Source organism: Trichoderma gamsii, assembly GCF_001481775.2.
Source record: "Trichoderma gamsii strain T6085 chromosome Unknown Scaffold_42.2, whole genome shotgun sequence".
Classification (NCBI taxonomy): Eukaryota; Fungi; Ascomycota; class Sordariomycetes; order Hypocreales; family Hypocreaceae; genus Trichoderma; species Trichoderma gamsii.
In genome coordinates, this window is record NW_020171379.1 from 26,240 (window position 1) to 52,509 (window position 26,270).

The 26,270-nt window shown below is 49.2% G+C and overlaps 11 protein-coding genes across 11 annotated transcripts; 5 read left to right on the forward strand and 6 right to left on the reverse strand.

Moving 5' to 3' along the window:
* Nucleotides 1-1,822: 1,822 nt before the first annotated feature.
* On the forward strand, nucleotides 1,823-3,973 carry TGAM01_v209061 (hypothetical protein; the record flags this gene model as incomplete). Its single annotated transcript, XM_024550477.1, has 7 exons — nucleotides 1,823-1,879; nucleotides 1,955-1,971; nucleotides 2,027-2,099; nucleotides 2,159-2,299; nucleotides 2,361-3,233; nucleotides 3,310-3,352; nucleotides 3,585-3,973. The coding sequence occupies 7 exons, from the start codon at nucleotides 1,823-1,825 to the stop codon at nucleotides 3,971-3,973; spliced, it is 1,593 nt and encodes a 530-aa protein (XP_024404764.1).
* Nucleotides 3,974-6,082: 2,109 nt separating this feature from the next.
* On the reverse strand, nucleotides 6,083-6,437 carry TGAM01_v209062 (hypothetical protein; the record flags this gene model as incomplete). Its single annotated transcript, XM_024550478.1, has 2 exons — nucleotides 6,083-6,107; nucleotides 6,196-6,437. 2 exons carry the CDS (start codon nucleotides 6,435-6,437, stop codon nucleotides 6,083-6,085), a joined length of 267 nt encoding a protein of 88 aa, XP_024404765.1.
* Nucleotides 6,438-6,834: 397 nt separating this feature from the next.
* Nucleotides 6,835-8,592, forward strand: TGAM01_v209063 (eukaryotic and archaeal DNA primase small subunit; the record flags this gene model as incomplete). Its single annotated transcript, XM_018801966.1, has 4 exons — nucleotides 6,835-7,118; nucleotides 7,193-7,378; nucleotides 7,446-7,892; nucleotides 7,962-8,592. 4 exons carry the CDS (start codon nucleotides 6,835-6,837, stop codon nucleotides 8,590-8,592), a joined length of 1,548 nt encoding a protein of 515 aa, XP_018664791.1.
* Nucleotides 8,593-8,708: 116 nt separating this feature from the next.
* Nucleotides 8,709-9,887, reverse strand: TGAM01_v209064 (tRNA (guanine-N(1)-)-methyltransferase; the record flags this gene model as incomplete). The annotated part of the gene is made up of 1 exon (XM_018801967.2): nucleotides 8,709-9,887. The coding sequence occupies one exon, from the start codon at nucleotides 9,885-9,887 to the stop codon at nucleotides 8,709-8,711; it is 1,179 nt and encodes a 392-aa protein (XP_018664792.1).
* A 559-nt stretch (nucleotides 9,888-10,446) lies between these two features.
* TGAM01_v209065 (hypothetical protein) lies at nucleotides 10,447-11,272 on the forward strand (the record flags this gene model as incomplete). Its single annotated transcript, XM_018801968.1, has 4 exons — nucleotides 10,447-10,615; nucleotides 10,733-10,852; nucleotides 10,924-11,112; nucleotides 11,169-11,272. 4 exons carry the CDS (start codon nucleotides 10,447-10,449, stop codon nucleotides 11,270-11,272), a joined length of 582 nt encoding a protein of 193 aa, XP_018664793.1.
* A 1,414-nt stretch (nucleotides 11,273-12,686) lies between these two features.
* On the reverse strand, nucleotides 12,687-15,587 carry TGAM01_v209066 (DNA mismatch repair protein msh-2; the record flags this gene model as incomplete). The annotated part of the gene is made up of 3 exons (XM_018801969.1): nucleotides 12,687-15,308; nucleotides 15,363-15,500; nucleotides 15,564-15,587. 3 exons carry the CDS (start codon nucleotides 15,585-15,587, stop codon nucleotides 12,687-12,689), a joined length of 2,784 nt encoding a protein of 927 aa, XP_018664794.1.
* Nucleotides 15,588-16,642: 1,055 nt separating this feature from the next.
* On the forward strand, nucleotides 16,643-17,188 carry TGAM01_v209067 (PQ loop repeat protein; the record flags this gene model as incomplete). Its single annotated transcript, XM_018801970.1, has 1 exon — nucleotides 16,643-17,188. One exon carries the CDS (start codon nucleotides 16,643-16,645, stop codon nucleotides 17,186-17,188), a length of 546 nt encoding a protein of 181 aa, XP_018664795.1.
* Nucleotides 17,189-17,308: 120 nt separating this feature from the next.
* TGAM01_v209068 (hypothetical protein) lies at nucleotides 17,309-17,881 on the reverse strand (the record flags this gene model as incomplete). Its single annotated transcript, XM_018801971.1, has 1 exon — nucleotides 17,309-17,881. One exon carries the CDS (start codon nucleotides 17,879-17,881, stop codon nucleotides 17,309-17,311), a length of 573 nt encoding a protein of 190 aa, XP_018664796.1.
* A 371-nt stretch (nucleotides 17,882-18,252) lies between these two features.
* On the reverse strand, nucleotides 18,253-20,192 carry TGAM01_v209069 (hypothetical protein; the record flags this gene model as incomplete). Its single annotated transcript, XM_018801972.1, has 3 exons — nucleotides 18,253-19,088; nucleotides 19,167-19,735; nucleotides 19,804-20,192. 3 exons carry the CDS (start codon nucleotides 20,190-20,192, stop codon nucleotides 18,253-18,255), a joined length of 1,794 nt encoding a protein of 597 aa, XP_018664797.1.
* Nucleotides 20,193-21,077: 885 nt separating this feature from the next.
* TGAM01_v209070 (hypothetical protein) lies at nucleotides 21,078-23,032 on the forward strand (the record flags this gene model as incomplete). The annotated part of the gene is made up of 2 exons (XM_024550479.1): nucleotides 21,078-21,206; nucleotides 21,413-23,032. The coding sequence occupies 2 exons, from the start codon at nucleotides 21,078-21,080 to the stop codon at nucleotides 23,030-23,032; spliced, it is 1,749 nt and encodes a 582-aa protein (XP_024404766.1).
* A 257-nt stretch (nucleotides 23,033-23,289) lies between these two features.
* Nucleotides 23,290-26,197, reverse strand: TGAM01_v209071 (hypothetical protein; the record flags this gene model as incomplete). Its single annotated transcript, XM_018801974.1, has 12 exons — nucleotides 23,290-23,416; nucleotides 23,487-23,728; nucleotides 23,794-23,881; nucleotides 23,934-24,015; nucleotides 24,076-24,185; nucleotides 24,236-25,080; nucleotides 25,130-25,192; nucleotides 25,250-25,304; nucleotides 25,365-25,473; nucleotides 25,530-25,593; nucleotides 25,647-26,012; nucleotides 26,057-26,197. The coding sequence occupies 12 exons, from the start codon at nucleotides 26,195-26,197 to the stop codon at nucleotides 23,290-23,292; spliced, it is 2,292 nt and encodes a 763-aa protein (XP_018664799.1).
* Nucleotides 26,198-26,270: the final 73 nt, after the last annotated feature.

The window sequence follows — 26,270 nt, forward strand, 5'->3', positions numbered from 1 at the left end:
CATAACACTAGAGCACGAGGTGCATTCACATATCGGACAAAGTACGTGCCTGCCTGCCTCTTAATACGGGGTAACATTGGCGGTTCCCATCCGAACACTTACATGGCCGGCTTCCTACGGTTGTTGCTGCGTTGCCGCTTTGACGCTATTTCGAAAGCTGTAAATTCGCCGTATATTGTACATTGTAGTTCGGTGTAGTAGACGGGAGTTACCGTTAGTACAATGCCATTGTACTAAAAAGAACAGATGAAAAAAGAATGAAAACGGCAATGGAGGCTAAGAACCGGCCATGTCGTTTCCTAATCTGCCGGGCCTTGGCACGCAACTGAAGGACCACCTAATAAGCAAACTCGCTCATTGATGGCTTATACCTCATGGAAAATGGCTTAGCTGAAAACGCCAGTTTAAATTGGCAACAATGGATGCGATTGGCTGGCTCTGGCTAAATGAGAACAAAAAAGAAACGAAATGTCTGATACTGCACGCTAACAATACACACTCACACCAAAAAAAAGAAAAGAAAAGAAACGAGCAAGGAAAAAAACCTGCCCCTGGTTCTCCTGAGCCGAACTGGCTTCCAATGTCTATCAGATCACTAGCATCGTCGTAGCAGCAAGACTAACACAGAGCTAGGCGGGCCGGTACTGTGTCAAGGGAGATGCGCTGCACGGCCCCTCGCGCCCTGCAGTGCCCTAAGAAGAAATTGAGAGCATTTGGAAAAAGCCACCAGACTGTACACGATATGGGGGCGCCCCCGAATCTGGCGGCGCGGTGCTTTTTTGGCAGTTTGAGACAGGACCCCCCTTCTTTCCAAGTTTTTTTTCTTCCTAAACTCCCCCCCTTGTGGATACGTCTTTCATTTTTTTTTCTGGAATGATTCCTATGGTAGTGGGAAAAAAGAAAAGAGATGGAGTGAAGGTGTCATATTAGTAGTGGTACTTGTAGCTGCGTTCTTATTCTTATTTCTTCTTTCTCCTTCTTGAACGGTTGGTTCGGCCTCTGCTCAGTCTCCTCTCCGCGTCCTCCCTTAGCTGCATGAAGAATTCAAGGCTTGGATATCGAGTCTCCACGTCCCTATTTGATCCTCGGGTGCCCCAAGTTCCAGCGAACAAGTACATGCACCCCAAGTATCGGTACGCGAACCCGCTGAACTCGCTGCCCTTCAGCGCTGCTCCAGCGTGCGCCTCTGCTGTGCTGTCTTCTGATCTTGTCCTCCTGGGCCTAGTGCCTCTCTCCCCCCCCCGGTCCACCCCCCATCTCGGGCCATCCATTCGCCCATCGACTATCTGGGCTAAATCGAAAATCGTCCAACCTCGATTCAGCAGCCTCGAACCCTGCCTTAGCCAAGCCCATCGAGGGTCTGTCCGCGAGTTCTCCTTCAATTGCATTGCTCGCCTCTTTTTTATTCTGTGATTGCCAGCTTACGACGTCACCCCCTCCTCTGCTGTCGGGGCGCCTTGAGAAACACTGGGCTCCGTCATCTCGGCGCACCGCATCTCGCAACCTCCGTCCAGCTCCGGAGCGCCTCTCCTGGCCTGCCGCCCGCTCGTCGATCCGATCTGCCGCCAGCCAAACCATACCGCCCGATAACGAAAGCGAGAAGGAGCGACAAAGAAAGAGAAAGAGAAGGAAAAGCATATATTAAAGGGAATCAAAGTTTGTTGCTGCAAAAACTGTGCCGGTTCCTGCAGGCCCTGCGACGGCATATTCCAATAATATCGGCTTCGCCAGCGGCATCCAGCCGGAGCCTCAATTGGAGGCGCGTCGCCTTCTCCCATATTGCCTCTAGTATTACCTAAAGGACAGCATTTTTTTAGCTTAAATGTCTGGGACAGAGGCTACCAATGCCCCGGGCGGGGGAAACAATGCTAGCGAATTTGTGAGTAGTATTTCGCCATCTCTACGTATACGTGAACCCGACACATGACGAAACGAGTGCTAATGCTATATCAAGGTTCGCAAGCTATTTCGGTAATTGCCCACTAACAAGATTCAGCTTGTATCGATCCAGCTGACCTTGCTTTAGAATGCTCGAAGACCCGACACACCAGGATGTAGCTCGTTGGGGGAAAGATGGCGACTCATTTGTCGTGGTTGAGGTAGAATTTACCCGGCGTTTCCATTCTACGCATGGATTGACTCTTACGTCTTCAAATAGGGCGAGAAATTTACGAGATCGATATTGCCGAAGCATTTCAAGCACAGCAACATGTCCAGCTTTATCCGACAGCTTAACAAATATGACTTCCACAAGGTCAAGCCATCTGCCGATGGCGAATCGGCTTCACCTAATGGCAACGTAAGTATCCCAGCTGGGCGCATTACAGAGCTGAAAACATCACATGAACGGTACGACTAAGAATTTGGGTCACGACATGCAGGTCCTAGAGTTCAAGCATCCCTACTTCCGCGTCGATAGCAAAGATGACCTGGACAACATTCGCCGGAAAGCGCCGGCCACACGGAAACCCCAGGTCGCCGAGGACTTCACCACCAGCCAGCACGTCAGCGTCGTGTCCGAGCAGCTGACCGCGACTCAGCAGCAAGTACAGCAGCTTCAAGAGCTGTTCGCCGACATCTCTCAGACGAATAGGCTTCTGGTCAACGAGGTCCTCACCCTGCAGAAGATGCTCAATGCCCAAAAGCAGGCGCAGTATGAGATGCTCAACTTCCTCTCTCCGTATAACCATAGCCGGACCAATGGAATGATGGCCCACCAACTGAGCTCAAATGGCGGCATGTCTTCGTCGGATGACAACGAAAACGTGCCAGAACTTACAAGAGCGCGAGAGCTGCTCTCTAGCGTCGCGCCCGATACCGTGGCTGATCGTGAGCTCGAGCGTCTGCACGACATTTATGAGTCCCCTGCCGACTCAGCAACCATGGTTACCCCCGTATCAATGCCCATGATGCATGACCCCATGAATGACATTAGCCGCTATCCCGTCTACCCCGTAGGCCAGACTGTCGGTATCGATCCCTTCCACTCGGATCACATCAATAAGATCCCATATGCCATGCCAAACGAGAACAGTTCCGGGTCCCTGGATCAGCATCAGCAGCATACGCCACAGCCTAATCAGATGAACAGTGCAACCGGGCCGTCACTGGCCAAGCCTGCACCTCTATGGGGACCGAAGAAGCCAACAGTATTCTTGGTAGAAGACGACGGCACGTGTGCGAAAATCGGCATCAAATTCCTTAAATCGATGGGCTGTGATGTCGAGCATGCTGTAAGTGAACTGAATTCAATATCGATGGGTCGAGAGTTCCAATCTTGGTTATGGTGAGCTAACACTAGCTGTGTAGATCAACGGTGCAGAAGCATATAACAGAATCAGCTCCGTTGGTCGTGATCATTTCGACATGATCTTCATGGACATCATCATGCCTAGATTGGATGGTGTATCGGCCACCATGTATATCCGCCAGCACTGCCCAGCCACGCCCATTATTGCGATGACATCAAATATTCGACCGGATGAGGTGAATGGCTACTTTGAGCATGGTGAGATAATAACACACACCCAAAAGTAATCTGGGCATCAAAACTGACCACCAATCAGGTATGAACGGAGTTCTAGCTAAGCCCTTCACCAAAGAGGGAATGCTCAAGTCTGTCAAGACACACCTCCAGCACCTTTTGAAGAACCCGCCCAGCCAGTCAGACAATGGGCACGGATCTGCCTTTGTGATGAATGTTCCTTATCTGAGCACGTCGGGCAACCCCATCAAGTTCGAATCGCCAACTCCGCCTGCAGGTGCTGGTGGCTCGAATTGGTCGTCTGGCCACATGTCTCAAAATGGTGTCGATTCGGGCTTCGGGATGATGGATGGGAGCAGCCAGTACAACATGGCGCAAGGTAGAAACGCGTATTCGACGATGGACGCATCCTCTGGCCGTTTGTCCGATCATGATAGCCCGCCGGAGAAGCGCCAGCGCTTGAATAATTCGCAACGAACTTATGCTTAATGCCGGAGCTGATGACCAATTTCTGTGCATGAAAATTGCCGGATGATTGACTTCCTTTTCTCCTTATACTTTTTATTTGTGTTTCCTTCTTCTAATTTCTTCTCGGTTCTTGGCTTGCTCATTGCATGGGAAATTCTGCTATGTGGCGTTGTGACATGTTTGAACAAAGGAGGAGCTTTTCTTTTTCGTATAGTCCATCCTCAGGGGTGTTTTTTGAACTGCTGTCTTGGGATTGTTTCTTGGCTGGGATGATGATTTCGCGCACTGGTTGGATATCTGTCGGGGCTTCACGACTATATTTTCCCCCGTGGGGAGAAGAGGTTTGTTTTCTTTTTGAGAGAAAATCGGATTTGTAACGGTGATGTTGGCTAGGTCCAGGAATTTATGGAGAGAGATGTCTGATGGTTGTGCCATTCTGTGATGGCGCCATGCTGAAAAGTTGTAAGCATTGGGAACGAGAAGTGGTGACTGTGATCTATGGGGTGTAAATCAAACTATTTGTTTTGAATGAAGAAATCTGACATTGCTTACTATTTTTTTTTGATTTTATAAAAGTGACGTTACATTTGTCTTTGCTGCGCAGAAGATCAGAATTGGCGAGTGCAGACCAGAGAAAGCTGGTGGTGAAGAGACCGCTTGATGAACCCAGCATACACACGGAGTTACGGAGTGTAAGGGTCCCCAGAGTCAAAATGGCAGATGGGAGGCCTTCCAAGCATAAATACTCTTTTGTTTGTTATGCTGTCTTCGGTGGGGAGATGAAAAATGGACCCCTCCCGATGAGATCCGATTTGCGAATCTCAAGTCGACGTCAACATGGATTAATGTCAAGAATGAGAAACGGTCGGAGATTTGAGCAGTCCTCGTAATATCAGCGTGGCGGGAGGCCACTATACATAGAACACGATCGAGATCTTATAAAACGTCAAGCCCACCTACTTGGGCGCGAGTAGGAAGATGGAGGGGAAAACAGGAAGAAAATAAAATGAGACAGGCAAAGAGAAGAGAAAGGAAAGAAAGAAGAGAAAGATTGGAAATGTAACAGGAAATCACACCTTGGTATGCTTGTAGCCGTTAGATCCGATGATCCAGGCGCCGTTGAGCGTTCCATGAAGGTCTGGACCGGGGGTGGGAAACAATGGAGACGGGCGGTCGCTCAGCGGGCGGTTTTTAGATGCCGGGAGCGGGGGACGAGATGGAAGGGAATGAACGGCCCGGAGATTGGAGAATTGGATGTATTTTGTACGAGGAAGAAAGAAAAGTTGAAACAAGGGGACATGAGCTCGAGATTCACCTGTGCCAGCATGACGTGACTTTTGTGATAGAAAGAAAACAAGAGAAAAAAAAGACGGCAACGTACATACGCGAGCAGACGCAAGAGACTACTTATAACATGCAAAACGGCCCCTGGTCGGCGTTGCGTTTGTTTGTTTGCTACTGGACAGCCCACAGCGCTGCCAAGCCCCCGAAAGCTGTCTGGACCCTTCCATACTACGGAGCACAGGTGTTGATTTCATCGAAAAGTATGGAGTACAAAAAGAGAAGCAGGCAAGAGAGTCTAGAGCTTGGTCTATAGCATGGTCTCCGGTCTAATCTATTTCATGCACGCGGCAGTTTGACGTCAGCCGTGGATCTTCTGCTCACCTCTTATGTTTCGCAAAATGTCCTGTTTTGATGCAACATAAACCCTCGTATTAATGAAAAGAGAAAAGTCATAAACGTCGGCTATTGAGTAAATAGCTTTGGTTTTTTTTTGTACCCCTTTTGTGTGTATGTGGTACATGACACGATGAACATATGGGAAGGGCGCGTTGCGGCGTTGCACTTACACGAGGTGGTGTAGTGTATGTGTTGCGTGGATGAGATTGGATCATGAGCTTTTTGACTTGGTTCACTTCGTTCTTTTTTTGCCACGGCGGCAATGAATTGCTCATTCGCTAGTAAAGTATTGAGTAAGATGGTATGTATTATAGAAGTAATAGTGTAAGCCACTATCAATCTTAACAAACAACTACAGGCTTTCTAGACAGACAAGCAGCAACATTCAAGAGAGAGCAATTGTCAGAAGGAATTGAGAGGCAAAATTGCGGTGGAGGAATCACGCCGGATTCAAACGTCCGGAAGACACCTGGGCCTAGCTTGTGATTTTTTTAGAACTTTCTAGGCCCTTGTTTGACGCATGAAGTTGGGAACGAGCCCCGAGCAAAAGAGGAGATCCTTACCATATGGGGTAATTTCTTTGTCTCGCGCCTCGGAGACGATCCGAGTGAGCGAGCTTTTGAGGATCGCTGTGATGGTAGCTGCTACGGTAGTGCTGAGGCGAGCTTGAACTTTGTTGTGCTGTGCTGTGATATAAGACGATTAACAGCCAGGGTTGAGGTGAGTTGTCGGCAGTTGGAGTTATGCCAGTATGCTTGGAAGAGGTCCCTGGCGTTTCTGGTGCATATCGCCACATAGCATCCATTGATCCATGGCTCTGTCTATAGCAGCTGCTTTGGGCCTGAACGTTGAAGGATGCTTGATGGCGGGGGCTTTTGGGCAGCTGTTCAGTTGGCAGCTTACAGTGGACGTGGCGGCCTCTGTACGCTAAAACTGCAGCTGATGTCCGCGTAACGTGTCTGATACAGTGAAACGACGCAGCTTTCACTGGGTACGAGCTACTTTGCACATGAAGTGGCATTTTCACTTTACGCGTCTTTACGCGTTTTCCAGAGCTTGAGTGGCATCTCCCCGCGCATGGCCTTGTTTCTTACTTGCCAGGCCAAGCAGTAACTCGACAGGATTCTGGTGGAGGTGGCAGTCAGTAGCCAATCAATCAACCTGGACTCGATTATTTCTGCGCAAGCAAAGAAATTGGCACAATGCCGCATTCAATCTCTCCCAATCCCGTCAAAGACGAGCCAATGGACGCCGATGCAGGAATTCCGAGCGATGCTGCTCCAGCAAAGACATCCACAGGCGACGATGTAGATATGAATGATGGGCCGCAGACAGAGGCACCTCCTGCGGGCCAAGCTAAGGAGGCGAAGAAGGAAGTCAAATTGGACGAGTTGTTCGCAGACGAGGATTCAGACGAAGAGTTTCCAAGCTCAGCACCTGTTAAGCGCGAGGGTGCAAGCTCACCTGCACGAGCAGCTTCACCTTCGTATGTAGCTTCATGCCCACCAACTACTCTGCAGAGAAAGAGAGCAGACCTGGCTAACCGTTTTGAAACGGTAGAGATATCCCTGCTTCCGATCCAGAAGTCATGCGCAGCTTTTACCAGCGACTCTTCCCTTGGCGACAGCTTTTTCAGTGGTTGAACCATAGCCCGACGCCTACAAATGACTTTGGTAACCGCGAGTTTGCTTTTACCCTCCAGAATGACGCATATTTGCGTTACCAGTCTTTTGCAACCGCAGATCTGTAAGTTGTCATGGTCCTCGCACAGAGTTCCAAGAGCCAATGCCAATACTTACTTGCTCTCTTCTAGCCTACGAAAAGACGTCCTCCGCCTCATGCCCTCCCGTTTCGAAATCGGCCCCGTCTACTCGACAAACCCCCGAGATCGAAAAACCTTGCGCAACTCTTCCGCCTTCAAGCCTCTGGCAAAAGAGCTGTGCTTTGATATCGATTTGACAGATTACGATGATATCCGAACTTGCTGCGACAAGGCGACCATTTGCAACAAATGCTGGCAATTCATGACCATGGCCATCAAGGTTGTCGATGTGGCCCTAAGAGAAGATTTTGGCTTCAAGCACATCATGTGGGTATACTCAGGACGAAGAGGTGCCCACGCCTGGGTGTGCGATAAGAAGGCTCGTTCAATGGACGATCAGAAGCGCAGGGCTATAGCAAACTATCTAGAAGTGATTAAGGGTGGCTCACAAAGCGGCAAAAAGGTCAATGTCAGGAGACCTCTGCACCCCCATCTAAGGTAGGTGATGCCTCTATGTCTATCTTATGAGCAGTAATAGTGGATGGATGACGCTAACGGGAGTCATAGCCGGAGTCTTGATATTCTCAAAACCCATTTCCAAGAAGACGTGCTGGATATCCAGGATCCTTGGGGAACAAGCGAACAGGCCGAGAAGCTACTACAACTTCTTCCAGACCGGAACCTAAATGATTCATTACGGCGCAAATGGGAATCAGCTCCCGGACGATCATCTACATCAAAATGGGCCGATATCGATGCTGTAGCAAAGACTGGTGCAAGCAAGAATCTGGACTCAAGAGCATTGCTGGAAGCCAAACAAGATATTGTGCTGGAATACACCTATCCTCGCCTCGATATCGAAGTCAGCAAGAAACTAAACCATTTGCTGAAAAGCCCCTTTGTCGTACATCCAGGCACAGGGCGAGTCTGTGTACCCATCGACACAAGGGCTCTCGAAGACTTTGATCCTCTTGGCGTGCCAACGGTACAGAGCCTGCTTGCGGAGATTGATGCTTGGAAGGGCGGAGAGGAGGGCGATGAGGGCGATGACAAGTCTAAAGTCAACATTGCAGACTGGGAAAAGACCAGCCTGAAGCCCTATGTCGATCAGTTTAGAACGTTTGTATCGGGAATTATCAAGGATGAAGGGATTGCAAGAGTTAAGAGAGAGCGGGAGGATGACTCGATGGATTTTTAATTATGATGGCACAGCTAAGGGAGGAATTGCATATTATGTGGAAGACATATGATTCGAGCAGGTCTTTTTGGGTATGGAACATTGCTTGGTGTAAATTTTGAGACACAGTATTGCGTCTATGCTTGTGCTTCTTTCGCTTCTTCAGCCCCTGATTTGCTCTCGTCTACAACGTTGGTTGATGTCTCAACTTCCACGGCATTCTCTTCCTTAGATTCTGACGCCTCTGCTACTTCTTCAACCTCAGCCTCACCTTGGTTTTCGTCTTCGTCCTCTTTTCCCTCTGCCTCTTCACCATCCTCCGCCTCAGCTTCACCGTTTTCACTTCTCAGTTTCCCGCCTTTTCGCTTTGGAATCACGCTCAAGAACGCCTGGCCCCAGTCACCACATTCTAGCCACTTAAGCATAATCTCAACTACATGGTTCGTCGCCAGGACCTGTCGGCTCTGCATCACCATAAACTGGCCAATCGGCAATCTCGCCGTACGAATGCCCTTTTCTCGTGCACGTCTATAGCAAAGGCCCTTTTCACGGTTCTTGTCGACCAGTCCGCCCACGACATAGCATGTGTTTGGCTCCAAGCGCTCAAGCGTATAAGGGGAGTCTGACGACAGATACACAACGTCCTTGTTCGCTTCGTCCAGGGGAGGCTCCGGCCCAGGCATAGGGAAAGGATCCGTCTCATCGCGGGTCCATGCAGTAGGTTCATCGAGACTGCGCTGCAGCGACTCAATCATCTCTCCACCGCTGCCATCAGTGGCACTCATTCGCTCGCGGATCTTAGCCGCACAGCTGATGTAGTCGCCCTCATCGAACCAAATGCCCTTCCACTTCTTATGCTGATCAAGTAGCACTTCGTGAAACCGCTTCGCAATCCCCTTGTTGAATCCAGCCACCCAGAGGTGCGAACGATATCTCGCCGCCTTGTTATCAGAGTACGCCCTCGTGACCTGGCTGGACAGGGAAACGCGCTCCTTATCCATCATGTAGTCCTCAAAGTCGCAATCGACAATGATGCCCACGGGAGCCAGCGTAGAAACCTGCTTCTTCTTCTGCAGCTCCGCGGGGTCGACGCCCTGTGCGATGAGGGCGGCGCGCTCATCGCGGGCGCGAACTTTGCGCTCGTGGCGCTTCTCCTTGCGGCGCTTGCGGCGGTCGTCTATGCCGGCCTCCCATTTTTCCTGCTTCCAGAGGCGTTTGAGGGCGCTTTTGGACATGGGCAGTGGGTTTGATGTGTCCGATTGTACTTGTGTTGCTTCGGGCTTGGATGAAGCCTCGGCAGGTTCTGATGAACTCATGTTTGCAGGAGTGGATTTTTCTTTTTATATCTCAGTCAATGAGTTGAAGACACGTTATCCAAAGAAATAATCGAATGATGTTATGAGATATGGCTGCCGCTTGCTTTCTCACAATATTTGGTTTTACCGATGATGACAGGATGAAAGAATTGTTGAGTCCCAAGAGTCTGAACTGAATAAGCCTTGTTGCCGAAATCGAGAGTCAGTTGACTAGTTGACTAATAGCTAAGCCTCCGTATATGATTGATATCCGAAGTCTCGTGAATCCCTCTCAACCGCCCTCTATCGTGAAACTTTTCCAAGTCTTACACGGCAGCCAGCAAGCTTTTGCACCTCCAAACCTCGTGGTGGGCTGGTGGGGCTAAGAGTGTACTTCCATGCATGTACCTCATAAGCCGAGATACCAGAGACTTTTGATCCAATCAGGCCATCGCAATTGCTGACCAAGAATCACGTGACGCGCAGTTCCCAAAGAACCGGCGCAGCTTCAGACGTCAAAACAGCTCCTCATCCTCATATTCCTCCTCCCACCACGGCGAGCTACGCACCATCACACGCCATGGCGAAGCCTTACGTGCCCCATGACGTCCTTGACGAGACGGCCAAGACCACATTAGTCGGCCTGGGAAGCGGCTTCTTCATTGCGGCCATTCAGAATGCCATGTCGAGGCGCAACGTCGGCGCTTTGAGCGTCTTTACGCGGGGAGCTCCCATTATTGGCATTTGCGGTATGGATTCTCGGACACCGGAAGAATGCGGTTCCAATTGGACCGATGGCTTCGACAGAAGGGGGGAAAACAACTGCGAAACTGGTGCTCTTGGCTGACGATGTTGTTCTCATGTAGCTGCGGGTCCCGGTGCCTATGCTTTCTTCTCCCGAACGATGATGAACCTGCGCGAAAAGGAGGATGCCTGGGCCGCCGCCTTTGGAGGATTCATGTGCGGCAGTGTTCTCGGACTTCCCTGTAAGGACTCTTATTCCAAACTATACACATTGCTCGGCTATGGCGGATGCTGACCTGCCATCTTTTCACAGTCAAGCGTACTCCCGTCGTGTTTGCCCTTGGTGGCTTTGTTGGTGCCGCTCAGGGTCTTTTCCACGTTATGGGCAACCGATTGGACAGCTTCTACAAGGAGGAGGATGAATTTGAGCGTAAGGAGATTGTTCGACGGACGACCCGTCTGCCCGTTGAGCAGACCATTGCCGAGATTGGCGAGGGACGAGGTAAGTCTCTGCCTTTGAAATTAAGTCCTTTGGGAACTGGTGCTGACGTCTACAAGGCATTCGTCCTCCCGGATATGAGGAGCGGAGACGAGAGCGTGTTAAGGAGAAGTATGGCTTCGAGGTTAACCCTGTGAGCGCCACAGCTGAGGGCAGCCAGTAAAACTGAAAAAGAAATACCAAGAATAAAACCAATTGCCAGAGACTGAGGGGAGTCCACGGCAATTTGTATATATATGCGCATTGCATTCCAGTGCGGAAGAAATGCGATGCTAGATAATTCGATTTTGTTGCATATTGTTGCCATGTCGCGTTTGTCATAACCAGTTGTTGGGTTGCGTATCTTCGCGATTGGGCTTTTGGTGTGTTGTGACACGCTTAAAAAGGTACGTTGTCTTACTCTCTCTCTCTATGCGTTTTGCTTTTTTATTTCCATGATGAAATCTTTTTCAGAGGTTGTTTATGATATCACTGATTACATTAATCACCATATCTACATTGTTTCGACTGATGGACTCCCCTTTCCCAAATTGTTCTACTTCACACTGGTTATTTGTCAAAAATTAAGCACTGACGTACCAAAAGTATATCTAGGTTGTAATGTGCTAATGACAAGGGAAACACTTAATAGTAGTGGTACGTTTTACACTCATCAATCTGCGCTTTTTTTTTTTTCACGTTCTCCATGATGATTACTTTTTTCAGAGGTTGTTTATGAAATAACTGATTACATTTATCACCATTTCTACATTGTTTTCCCTGATGGACTCTCCTTTTTTCAATCCTTCAATATTTTACATTGGCTGCTTATTGAGCATGTAGCGCTAACATACCAAAAGCACAGGTTCTTAAGCCTTCAATGGCGAGCAAACAGTGAAAAGGTATTAGTTAATGGTATGTCGTGTTACAATCTTCAATCTTCAAGCTTTTATCCTTTTTTTTCCATGATGAGTACTTTTTCAGAGGTTGTTTATGACATCACTGATTACACATATCACCATTCTACATTGTTTTCTCTCTGATGGACAATCCTTCCATTCTCTTCATTAAATTGGCTATTAGTTGAAGAAGAAACGCTAACATGCTGGAAGCATAGGTTGTAAACCCTCCACATCAAATACATGAAGTACGAAACCACAATGCAATGGTACGTTTGTTTCATACACATGCACCTACTTTCTCCCCCTTTTTTTCTCTGCCTTTTCTCCATGATGAAACTTTCTTTCAGAGGTTGTTTATGATATCACCTGATTACATTTATCACCATTCTACATTGTTTTCCCTGATGGACAATCCTTTCAGCCTCTTCATTCACATTGATTATATGTCATGAATCATACGCTGACATGCAAAACGCATAGATAGACAAGTAAAAATTGCAAGTTGCGTCATGTTCATCTAATGCTGGTGCATCATTGTGCTGTGATCGTATATACGTGCCATGTCCGTCCCTTTGACGGGACCTGTTTTCCCAAATAAATGTCATCAAGTCCAACTCCCGGCACGCTGTTAAATGCGACATTATCGCTCTAAATATCTTCAAATAGATGCTTTTTTTCACCCAGTATTTTGCACTTCTATAGCGCTTTGACCGATTGAAAGAAGGGGTTGGCCAGTAGCTTCTCGTCTGCTGCCACCAACTCCTTTAGCTTCGCCACCTGCTCTTCTTTGCTCAACTCTCCGCTCTGCACGGCGTCTTTCCATTCGACGAGGACTTTCTTCAGCATGGCACTACCCTGCTCAACATCCTCGGTACTGTAGCTCACACCAAGGTCTTCATGTTTGGTAGTAAAATCTTCCAGCTCATCCGCCTTGCGTTTCGCCATGCGGACAACCTTGTCCGGGAACCGCACCAGCTCGGCGACGTGGATGCCGAAACTCTGGTCGCAGATGCCAGGCTCAACCTTGTAAAGCAGCGTCACTTCACGCTTGGCATTGACATCGCCATTGGTCCCGCTAATGTGTGCCGTAACATGCATATTCTTCACCTGAGGGTACTGATCGGCTAGGGCGGTAAGCTCATGGAAGTGAGTCGCAAACATGGCGAAGCAGCCTATTTCCTTGACAATATGCTCGGAAATGGCCCAAGCAAGACCGAAACCATCGTATGTTGAAGTACCGCGACCAAGCTCGTCGATAATGATGAGAGACTCGGAAGTCGCTGATTTCAGGATGTTGGCTGTCTCGAGCATTTCGGCCATAAAGGTCGATACACCCTTGAGCTGGGAATCTGAAGCGCCGACTCGGGCAAGGATAGAGTCGAAGATAGTGAGTTCGGCCTCTGAACAAGGGACGAAGGATCCAACTTGGGCCATGAGGGCAATGACACCAGCTTGACGGATGTAGGTAGATTTACCGCCCATGTTGGGCCCAGTGATGATGATGAACGAGGATTGATCGCGCGTAAGCTCAACATCGTTGGTGATGAATTGCACGTCGTCTTGGAGTTCCATACAGGGGTGGCGAGCACCCAAAAGTTTTGTTTGGCCCTCACCGCGGGCATGAATCTTGGGTCGGACGTAGGCATCAGGGGCATGTACGGCGGCGTGAGAGAGCGATACGATGACATCTAGATGGGCAAGCACACCAGCAAGGCGCTCAAGAACTGGGCAATACGAGGATGCTACCTGGACGACCTCGTTTACCAGACTACTCTGAGTGCGGTTGTAGTTTTGAGAAAGCTGGTCGTATTCACGACGATAGGCTTGCAGCTGCTTTGTTGTAAAGTAGACACCGTTCTTCTGGGTAGAGCACTCAAGATACTTTGACTTGCCACGAATGCAGCCAGCTTCTTGTCTGGTTAGACGCATGCACACGCCGTGGACCTTGTGGTTCGCTTCAAGGAAAATCTTCTTGTCGGCCTCCTGGCCTAAATCGCGTGCAGCGCTCTGGAATTCTTGCCTGATATCATGATCGAGCCGATCGAGCTTCTTGCGGATAACACGCAGGCTCTGGTCGTACTCGGGCTTGATTATATACTCGTGTCGGTCTAAAGCGTCGAGATCGACAGTTTGCTCAACCATCTCCTGAAGCTTGCCGAGACTATCGGACAGCTCTCGGAGCTTGTTGGTATATGCTTCATCAAGAGGGTCTTTGTAAGCCTCATCCATGATTCCCTCGAGAGTCCCGATGAAGCCAGGAAGGCGGATGACAACCTGATAGGCACGGACGACATCCTCTAGATTAGCTTTACCGCGCTGGAATTTCTTCGACAAGCGGTAGAGATCGGGAACAGAGCGTAGATGCTCTTCTTGCATGGTTTGGCGAAGCTCAGTATCGGTAAAGAATGCCTCGACGAGCTGCTGTCGCTTCTCGATTTCAGCTTTGCTCATTAGCGGCTGCTTGAGCCACTGCGACAAGAGGCGACTGCCTACAGGGGTCTTGCAGTGGTTGAGCACACCGTAAATGCTCATTGTTTTTGATCCGTCTCGAAGACCAGGCATGAGATTGAGGGCTTTGAGGGCTGCAGCATCCAGCTTCATGTACTGGGCCAAATCGTGCTGGTACAGCTGATACTGGCCAAAGTTGGAGGGGTCCTGTAGAGCGCCAATGTATTTGATCAGGCATGCTGCAGAGCCCATGGCCAACTTAAGGTCTGTCTGTGGCAGCATAGCAACTGATTTTTCATCTTTGAGAAGGCGAGCCAAGTCTTGCTCGATGTCCTTGATGCCAAAGTCACCCGCGGGACGCTCGGCCAGGGCGACACCGCAGTTGTTGATGACTTGCCTCAGCTTTGCCAACTCGGGATCCCTCTCTTTTTCTTTTTCGTTCTTGTCGTACTGGATGAGGCACTCTCGGATGCCAAGCTGAATAAGTAGGGCCTCGAAATTGGAGTATAGGTCGTTGTCGAGGAACTCGCTGACACCAAGCTCTCGCACGCTGGCATCGGCGAAGCAAACGCCGACAGCACGCGCCTCGGAAGCCTTTGCAGATATCTTGACGGCCATGATCATGGGTGCTGAGTCAATCTGGCCGCCCAGCTCGTCTTCGACGTCTTGGAGATTTCCAGGGGATGCTTGTTTGATGCATTTCCAGTTCATCCGACCGCTGGAGCTCTGCCAGATTTCGACTCTCTTGCCCAGTTTGAAGAGAGCCTCGCGAAGGAATTGTCGGAAGACGGTCATGGTCATTGTGACGGAGGGGAGACCGGTGTGGTCATTCTTGCCGAGCTGCCTGACAACAGACGTCGTTTTATAGACCTGGAAGCATTAGATTAGCGATGATTGAGGTCGTGAGCGTTGCTGGCATCGTACTGTTTTGGCAATGAACATGGCATCTTCGCCATGGGCTGTGTACCAGTCGCCTCTGTCGAATATCCGCACGGCATCGGCGCCGATATCTGGTAGCGATTTGAAGAAACGGATGAAGCCGCCCTCATCATCGAGCTGTACCTCAAAATGTCAGGTTCCATAATCGTTGCAACTTTAGCTATGATAAGTGCTGGCCGCACGTACCTTCAATTCGGGTCTGGAAGCCATGGTTAGGGAATATGAATAACACAATCTGATGCACCCAAAGTTTCCTCAAAAGTCTCCTTCTAGCTGGATTGAAGGAGACAAAACATGGAGAAGAGAAAGCAGCCGGTTGGAGAAGCGTGGCTTGCAGAATCTCCTTATCAAGCTGCAGGCGCGTGTTCTTGGAGGGGGACGCGTTTTCTGCTGCAATCAATTAAGCTGGAGCTGGAGCTGGCGTTGACGCGAAAGCCTAGATTAGATAAGCATCCACCACACACAGTGCCGGTGTTATAGACTTCAACTCTAGCTCCTTCTTACAACTCAATTCCGAAGACTGGCCGTTGCTGTTGCTTTTGAACATGAATGTGCTGTTTATAATGATACGATACGTATAAATATTTGATGGTTGCTCAAATACAGCTCAAAAACATGGTGTCGAGATAAAGGACACACAGTTTGTCGCTTTCATAATTCTCTCCCCGTTCCATTAAATATCGGCAACTTCAACATGGATAATCCAGTTGCTGCAAATGTCCTCGGGACACTTGGTGCTGCAAGTCTTTCCATCTAGTTTTTTGGTTCATATTATTTACAATTGTCACATGCGTAATGATTTGTCCTAAAAGTAGACTAACAGTACATGCTTCATAGGTGTGTTGGTCTGTACAGGTATGGGCTTACCATTCCCTTTTGCATTTATAAATGTAGTACATATGGATGGTTTGCTAACGAATGAGAGCTAGCTTATACCGCAAATCATCATCAACTATCGTCGTCACAACACCATCGGCTTGCAGCCCTCAATGATGATGCTGTGGGCGTGGGCTGGTGTTCCGCTGGGGGTGTACAATATCACCAAGAAGTTCAATGTGGCCTTGCGCATCCAGCCTCAGATCTTGACATTCCTCAGCCTCGTCACTTGGACTCAATGCCGCTATTATGACAAAGTAAGTATAGAAACTATATTTCTATTGTCGCTCATTCAGCTATTTTTAAAGCTTGCAACCGCTAATCTAGGTACATATTAGAAATGGCCCATCTTTCGTTGTCTTCTAGTGGTCATCCCCATCGCCCTCATCATGGCTGGCATACAGATTGGCCTCATTTTTGCTCTTCGAGCCGCGCACTCTTCGCATCTCACATGGCCAGACACGTTGATGGCAGTGCTCTCGGCTGCTCTTCTTGCCGCTGGCGTCCTCAGACATTATTGGGATATCTATGTCCACCGATCGGTGCGCGGGATCTCGTTCATCTTTGTAGGCATCGACGCCGCCGGCGACCTCTTCTCTCTGATCTCGGTGTTTTTCCAACCCAGGCTAGATATACTTGGTATGGTGATTTACGGAACCGAGTTGGCCCTGTGGACAGGAGTGTTCGCTTGCGGAGGATATTTCAACTTGCTCCCATGGATAAAACAAAACTGCAAGCCGTCTGTAGAAGGCGATCTGTCTTCCAACACTTCTGAGCCACCAGCAGACTCAACCACGCAACCAGTTCATGGCATCTCTCTTCGAAATATGCCATCATCCACGTCTGTATTTAGGACGCCATCAAGCGAGGTTGCTGTTGCGAGGATCAGAGCCGGGTTCCAAGATGCGGAAGATGAGAGGGACACGGTTTCGTAAATGTTGTTTCGACATTGCAAAAGGTGATTCGTTGGAACTGAAAAGGGTCTTGATGAAAGAAGAATGATAAAGCAAGCAAATCGATCGCTGAGAGTCGCTACACGCATCAAAAGCTGCCATTTACAAAAGGTCGACCAGTGCATGCCCCTTGGCCATGAATAAGAGTATATCCGGCTCCTGATAACATTGGAAGCACATGACGTGTATGCTCGCCATAAACAGCCACATGCGGATGAACCTAAAAAGAGACTTGAGCACAGAATTGTTTCCTGCCGCGTGTCGAAATATCACGGTCAGCAAGCCAGCATTGATATCGTCCAGATGCTGGGCCGGAAATAATTCAGCAAATAATTCAACAAGGAGACGTAAAAGCAGTGCGAAGAGCGATGAGCATTGCATGAAGATGACGAAGTTGGCCCCGCTGCCTGCAGGGAATTGCTCCAGAGGAGGAAACATTCGGAACGCCGTGGCCGGAGATAGTCCTAGCAGGAGGAGAACATTCGTCTCTATGGTGTAGAACATGTAGATGAGATGATAGATGGAATCCATCGTACCAGGAGCGATGGCCGGCCTGATGGGGCTGAAAATGTCCATTGGCTGATGGTGTTGTTGGCCTTGATGTAAAGCGAGAGATGCGATCTGCGCTTGAGTATTGTTGACTTGGAAAAGCTGCTTGAGAATAACACTGGGCATGATGGGAGGAGCATAAACGAGGATTTACTGATGCTGCCGTTGGTGTTGATGGAAAAGAATGCAATGCGGTCTTGGAGGGTCTGGCTTTGTTTTGCATCGAGTATTAAATATTGATTTTCTAAATGGAAGGGACGCTCTAGACAAAGTAACTCTTTTCATCGGGCCCAAAACTCTGTTGCTCTACCTCCTTTCCCAAGAGACACTTACCAAATCTATGTAATTCTTGCCAGGGCAGACAATCTGAATCAAGCAAGTGCCTAACACGTCTAGCAGAAGCAAGTAAACTTGTTATCTAATCTAGGTGCCTTATGTTCTATGCTAGATGTGTAATCATGCCGCCTCACCTCCAACATTGAAGGCTGACTTACTCGTCACTGCACAGCCGCGTCTTCGAGAATCATATGCGCCGCCTTCTCCGCAATGGCATACACCGTTGCCTGGATATGCGCGCTGATTTGCAGCGGCATGATGCTCGCGTCCACAACTCGCAGGCGCTGGACGCCGTAAACTTGCAGCCGCTCATTCACGACGCCTCCTGAAATGCCTGCGTCGCCGCCCATGGAGCACGTCCCGACAGCATGCAGCGCCGCGCGGGTGCCGTTCAAGACAAGCTGCTTTAGCTGATCGTCGTCGTCAAACACGCTGGCGGGTGGGAGAAATGGCTGCCTCACGACGCTGTTGAAAGGCGGAGCCAGCATGATGTTGCGTGCAAACCGCGTCGACTGCAGCATCAGTTCTAGATCGACATCGCCAGCCGGGCCATGGTAATAGCCAATCTCAATCACAGGATCCTCCTTTGCAGCGGACTTGGCCTGTACGTGGATCGAGCCGGCGGCGAAAGGCTGCTGCAGAATTTGAGCAAGTATGCCGTGGCTGCTATCCTTTCCTCCAAAAGCACCAGCTCCAAGTTTGAAGAAGTACTCCACCAGACCAATGTTGTCGGGGTCTCTGAGGCGCTGCTCCAAAATAGCCTTCTTCGCCGGAGACAGCTCTGTCAAAGCGTGAGCTTGAGAATATATCTTTTCCAGAGCATCCTGTTGTATGGTTGTCGTGAATGGAACCATCGCATAGGAGCTGGCAATTTCACCAAGAGGACCGGATTTGTCTCGAGAATACTGTTCACGAACTGCGGCCGCTCTCTCAGCATCGAGTATCAGCTCATCCGGATTGTCAAGTTCTGGGTCAACATCCACGATGAAAACGAGGGCTGTTCGGGTATGTCAGCTTTGCATACTATCATAAGTAGAACAGTCGCTGGTGTTGAAATGCACGGCCGTGTACATACCTTTGTGTTCCTGCAGGTTTTCTCCCACCATGGGACTGTCCACTTTGACGTCAATCCCAGCTCGAGACAATACCTCGGGATTTCCAACGCCCGAAAGCTCTAACAACTGCGGAGATTTGATAGTACCAGCAGACAATATGACTTCGCGAGATGCTGATACGGTATGCTCCTGACCATTGTGAATAAATCGAACTCCAGAGGCCACATATCCGCCATCAGCTTTGCCAAGAACAATCTCTTCAACTAGCGCTTCAGTCAGAATGCAGAGATTGGAGCCAGCCAATGAGCAATACTCGGTTGCAAAACTTCGAGTTTTTGTGCGCGGGTTGACGCTGGATATATTTGCCCACAGTCCAGCATTTGAGCCTGAAAAATGAGCTGGGTTTGTTTCCACGCCCAGCGAGTTGAGCCCCTTGAGCCATGGTTGATGGGCCTGCGAGTAGTCTTCGGCATAAGAGATGTGAATGGGTCCCGAAGTGCCAAAGGTATTGATGTCATATCCGATATCAAACTTGTCTTGTGCAGAAGAGCTTGGTGGATGGAAGGTTTCTGACTTTTTGAAAAAGGGCCTATGGCGGGAGGTAAATTCCGCAATCAACATCATGGCTTTTGCTGCGTCAGGAAAAGGAACACTTACAGCAAGTCATCCCACCCCCATCCGGCATTGCCTAGCTGCGCCCAAGCATCATAGTCCGCTCTGCCTGCTCTCGTCCAGCCCATATAGTTGATGGCGCTGGATCCGCCAAGTGCCTTGCCCCGAGGCCAGTTGTCTTTGACGCCTCCCTCAGCGCCTGGTGGTGTCGTTTCAAATTTCCAGTCAATGTCGGTTTGCAAGGCTCTTCCAAAGAAGCCGGGAATATCAACCTCATCGCGCCCGTTTGCTACCCCTCCAGCTTCAAGCACTCCAACAGTGAACTTGCCATCCTGAGCTAGCCGGGATGCAACGGCAAGACCGGCGGTTCCACCACCAACGACAATGAAATCGAAGGACTGGCGGGTGAAGTCGTCTATGGAGACTGTTTGCATATTGGACGTTGAGGCGTCGATGAGAGATATTACAAGAGCTTTGATTCACTAGGAAAACACAATGCCATGCCATCTGGCACATTGTCCTGACAGAACCCTTGTCTTTTATACACTTTCATCACGGTATTAGCTGCAGCACAGCTGGACAATCCCGGGAAAGGCGCATCTGGCGGTAAGACAATGGCCCCGCCTACCGTTGAAGAAGCGGAGAAAGTAAATATACTAGTAATAACCTCGATTATACGAAAGGTATAAGAAATAGATTTAGTTGCCATAGTATTAGAATGGCCTGTTGCTGAGAATGGAATTACATACAGAGACTATCCATTTCGAGTTCCCACATATCTGACAAAGGCTGACTTAAAATCTGACCGCAACTCCAAACTAGACGTTGGATTGCCTTTTAGCAACTTGTCGGACCCCGATAGCTTTTTAGTCTTGAAATCAAATTCCTCTTATGGATAGCTGGGCGTTTACCCCTTTCAAATGCATTAGCTCTCTACCCTGCATCACAAGTGCACATAGAAGCTATCGCTACACCACTTATTGTACCTCGAAATGCAGCTGTCACAAGCTATATCTCCATCAATGTTGCAGAGTTTGAAGAATCAAAAGAGAAAAACGAAACATTAAACGTGTCACAAGAACATGTGGCCTTGTATGTACTTTGGTGGTTGTCTCTTTAAGCGCAGCTACCCGATCGAGACATTCCAGCCAGTCCAAGAGCATCGGGCATCAACCTCCAACAATGACATCATGACCGACGCCTCAGTGAACTCACTCCTCTTCACATGTGCTTCTATTTTCATGAGAATGAAAATGAAATCCATTCATTGAACTTTTTTAATTCAATGTTTGTTTAAAGAAAAAATATATCTACTTATAATGGCTAAACCGCGAGTGATATATTGGTTCCGGACCGATCTTCGTCTTCACGATTCGCCCGCTCTTCAAGCAGCTTTAGATCTCGAGCCGGATGTTCTCTGGCCCATTTTCACGTGGGATCCTCATTATGTGTATAAGGCGAGAGGAGGAGTGAATAGGTGGCAGTTCTTGTAAAAAAAAAAAAACTCTATATGAATCTCTGTCTGTCTTGCAGTATACCAGAAAAAGATACTAATTCGTTCAATCACAGGTTAGATTGCCAAAATGACCTTTCAAATTCCATCAAAAAAATAAACAAAAACTCTCAACTATTTGTCTTGCGAGAAGGCCCGCAGACGCTCTTCCCCAAACTATTCAAAGCCTGGAAACCCACGCATCTCGTCTTCGAAAAAGACACTGACGCATATGCCCGCTCTCGAGACGAGGCCGTTGCCAAAGCAGCCCAAGAGGCCGGAGTTAAAGTCATCGTGCGATCAGGCCGGACTCTCTGGGACAGCGATGGAATCGTTGAGAAGCACGGCGGTAAACCCACCATGTCAATCACCCAGCTTCAGGCTGCTGGGAAGAAGATTGGGCCTGTTGCGAGACCGTTGCCTGCTCCTGAGAGTTTGCCTGATCCAGGCGACATGCCTGTAGATTTTGAACAGCACTTTCCGGATAAAAGTCGAGACTTCAACGCGGGGTATAGATCGGAGAAGGATACGGGATACAATGCCATTGCAGGCCCAAACGGCGACTTCGCAATCGAGACGTTGGAAGAGCTCGGCTTCTCTCCCGCCACGACGCCCCATCGCGGCGGCGAATCCATCGCCCTCAAAGCCCTCGACGAACTCATCAAGAACAAGAGATACACCGCAACGTTCGAAAAGCCCAAGACAAGCCCAGCCCAGTTCGAGCCCCAGTCCACCACCCTCCTCTCCCCCTTCTTCCACTTCGGCGCCCTCTCCGTCCGCCTCTTCTACTGGCGCGTCCACGAAGTCGTCGAATCCTTCGGCAAAGGCGCATCCACGCCGCCAGAAAGCCTCATTGGCCAAGTCCTCTTCCGCGACATGTATTTCGCCGCCCAAGCAGCCCTCGGCCAGTCCTTTGCGCAGACCGCTACAAACGCTTACTGCCGCTTCATCCCGTGGCATCTGCCCTCCAAGCGGAATCCAGAAACGGGCTTTACGACGGGAGATTATCACATCGACAAGCCAGAAGCCGAGGAATGGTTCCAGAGATGGAAGGCCGGCGTCACGGGCTTTCCCTGGATCGACGCCCTGATGCGCCAGCTCAAGCAAGAAGGCTGGATCCATCACCTCGGGAGACACAGCGTCGCCTGCTTCCTCACTCGCGGCGGCTGCTACGTCGACTGGGAGCGCGGCGCCGAAGTCTTTGAGGAGTGGCTCATCGATCACGAGCCGGCCTGCAACATTGGCAACTGGCAGTGGCTTGCTTGCGTGGCCTTCTTCACGCAGTACTTCCGATGCTATAGCCCCATAACATTCGGCCAGAAGTGGGATAAAAACGGCGATTTTATCCGCCGTTGGGTCCCAGAGCTCAAAAAAGTAAAGGCAAAATACATCTACGAGCCGTGGAAGATGCCCCTCTTGGACCAAAAACAGGCCGGTGTAAGGGTAACTGGCGACGGTCTTTCAGAGCGTCAGGAAGGGTCGTATCCCAAACCCATGTTTGACTTCAATGAGCGACGAAGCATCTGTTTGTCGGCTATGAAGAATGCCTATGCCGTGGGGCTGCATGGTAATGACGAAAAGGTTTTGGATGGGACCTGGCGGTCACTGTTTCCATCTCCCGATGAGGCTGAGGTCATGGGCGAGTATGAGAGTGATTATGGAGAGAATGCAGATATCGGAGATGAGGAAGATCGAGAGAAATTGGATGGAGACTCTGCAGGGATCAAGCGTGCGGCGAGAAAAAACAGTACAGATGCCAAGATAAAGAAGCAGAAGACATAAGGGTAGCTTGATGGATAAATGGATACTAAATAACAATTCACTCAAAAAGATCTCTGTAGGATTCACAGTAGTCACATGGTTCAACCACGAGCAATTTTTTATAGGGCATCGTCTTGTACGCCAAGCTGGACCAACACCATGATTACCATTAGCAGCCTTTGAAAAGTAGATTAATTATTATCTTCCAAGATCGCCAAAATCAGTTCCTTGTTACTTCGTACCAGGTATGAAAACAGCATCCGTCTCTCTAAAAATCTTCAGCGCAAGGTGGAATTTGTCCCATTAAGTGGCAACACTCCGATATGTCGAACAGGCATCTGCATTATATCCCAGTGATCGGAGATGTTGGGGTTGCCGTAAGGTCGCAAAGCGGCGAAGCGGAACCTAGTATGTAAAGACGATATTAGTGTGTCTGGAAATATAATGGTACATAGGTTTAGATCATGAGCCTCACGTATAATTGCCTGGCGCAATATGGCTTCCGTTTGCCAGCTTGCCAAACCACCAATGTTTGGCATAGCCACGAGGGACTCTCAGCTGCGGAAACGATATCGTGTCGTCCTTGTCCATACGGCTTGGGTCGTAATACCAAAAGGTATCAGCATCTTTCATTGTAGCTGCAGAGCCTATGTAGCCATATTTCCCGACAATGGGGGGATATTGCCAGCGATTCTCTGTCCAATATGTATCGAAGATCTGAAGCATAGAGCCAAATTAGTCATTAGTTATACAGATAATAAGGGAAAAGCATGTATACTCACATCCCAGCGGAGATGAACGCATGGGTAATTGAGACGTGCGGAGAGCTCAATAAAGTCGAATCGGTTTCTGGTCGGGTTGAAAGACCACCTGTATCATAGCATTAGACATACTCATAAGGGCACCTGTGACCGCTACTCACGTCCAATTCGCACCCCAATCTGTGATGAAAGGATCTCCCAGAAACATGGTGTCGAAAGCTTTCTCGGTATCGTAAGCTGCCCCTATAGCAAAAGTGTATCAGCCTAATACTCAAATCAAGCTAACTTGGGCAGACAATGTACCTCCGTAGGGTATGGAGAGATCTTCGCCATTGTTTCCTCTTATCCAGATTTTTCCGCCGTATAAAGGTAGATAATCATCGCTTATACCCTCTGGTGGGCCGAAAATGAATCTCGGAGTTTGTCAGCTATGAAATGTAAAATATGATCCTGGGTAATTTACTCGACCTGTCGCGTCTCTCCAGGAGCCAATATGATGTCTTCAGGCAGCGACACTGGTGGAACAATCTGAATTGGCTCAAGCTGATAGGCTGTTTTAATCCCGTAATGAGGATCTAGGATTTCTACTCCAGCTTGAGGCTCAAGCTCAAAAGAATATGCGACTGTTTGGTTCCCTGAGTTGCTAATATCCACACTCCATTTAGGTCGGAACTGTACTAAATCTGACAGTGAAAACGGTTCGAATGATAGCTGAGTAACATGGTTGATGACTTTAAGAGCGTTGACAAGGCCAGTACCTACTTGAAATGGAGGAGCTCTGAACCGGGAATCAACGTCACCAGCAGCCCAGCCAATGCTGATTCCACTGGAGACGATACGGTTCGCTAGCATCTTTGCAAATCCTGGACCATGTAGCTCTCGGCCCCCGTGCTTGGATATGTATAGCGCCGCAACACCTGCGATATATGGTGCGGCCATGGATGTCCCACTCATAGACTCGTAGCTGTTGCCTGGCACCGTGCTAACGATCTCGAAACCTGGAGCGCCAATATCGGGCTTGAGCAGTAACTCATTCGTTGGGCCCCACGAGGTAAACAGAGCGGGAATAGGCGCTGCGTTGGGATCGGAAGTGCTGATATTCGGATTTCCAGTTACGTTGATGGCAGCTACGGACACGACATTATGGCCGTTGGCGCCGCTACTCGAATAAAACGGTCCAGTGTTGCCTTCATTCCCGGCTGAAATCGTGACCACAACGCCCTTGTCGGCAATTCTGCTGGCAATCAGAGCCCAGGCATCATCAGCAAACCCATCAGGTCTGCCGATACTTGCCGTAATGATGTCGGCCTATCGAGGTGTTAGCTGTGGAACGCACGGCTAGGTTAAGAAAGCTCACCCCAGCACCATATGCGTCACAAAACGCCTGGATGAGTACATCTTCGTCAGTGTCCAAAGGGTTCTAGACAGCTTGTCAGTGAGATGTTGATTCGGCAGAGGAAAGCAAAGATGGTCATACGTCGGCAAAAACTTTGAATGAAAGAACCTGTGCTTCAGGAGCAACTCCAACAAGCCTGAAAGTCGGGATGATATTAGCGACGAGAGCAAATAAGGAGCGTATTTTGGCTGATTACCATTCATTTTCCGCTGCAATGATTCCGGCCACATGAGTCCCGTGGCCATGAAAGTCCATAGGATCCTGATCTGGCTCCTTTGGGAATCTTTTCTCGTTATGTGAATTCCCTTCGGATGTGTATCAGCTTTCATTATATCTGTGTTATCACCCGGAAAATCCTTACAATTTGTACCGACAAGATCATAACCTCCAGCAATTTTGCAGCCTGGGCCATAACACCCGCCAAGCTATAGATGTGTTTAGCACAAGGGGCAAGTTCATCAACGAGAGGTCTACGAACCGCTTCGTGAGTGTAATCAACGCCTGTATCGATAATGGCAATGGTGGCGCCTTTACCTCGAATACCTTGAGCGTGAAGCTGATCGACACCGGTCCACTGATGCATCGAATAGTTGTGATATTTGGGTTCAGAAGCGGCCTTTACTCTCTGTATGGCGGAGGTCATGGGCACAGTCTTCATTGGCCAGACGTTGGCCACACCTCGAAACTTGCTTAGAGTGTCGACGTTGTCGATTTCAGTCTCGACGACCAATCCATGAAAGACATCACCGCAGTCGAATTGTCTATAGTAGGTGCTGTTTCTCGATGACGGTGCTGCAAACAGACGAGCCATGTATGGAATGCTCTCCTGAAGAGAAATGTTAGTCTGCAAGTTTGAAGGCAGTGAAATGCCACGGCAGCATGACTTACATGTTCGACTTCGATTATGTACCTATTTGTGGCAGCATTGACATTTCCGGTGGGTGTGTCAGCCACGCTCTTCTGCTCGGGTTTCAGTGATGCTGTCCCCATCACGAGAGCGGCGAGGCTCCAAATGCTGAGAGTCGGCATGCTGATTTGTTGCAAGTGGTCCAGGAGAGCAATTACGATGAAAGTTATCCTTGGCACAGTCTTACTACCCAGA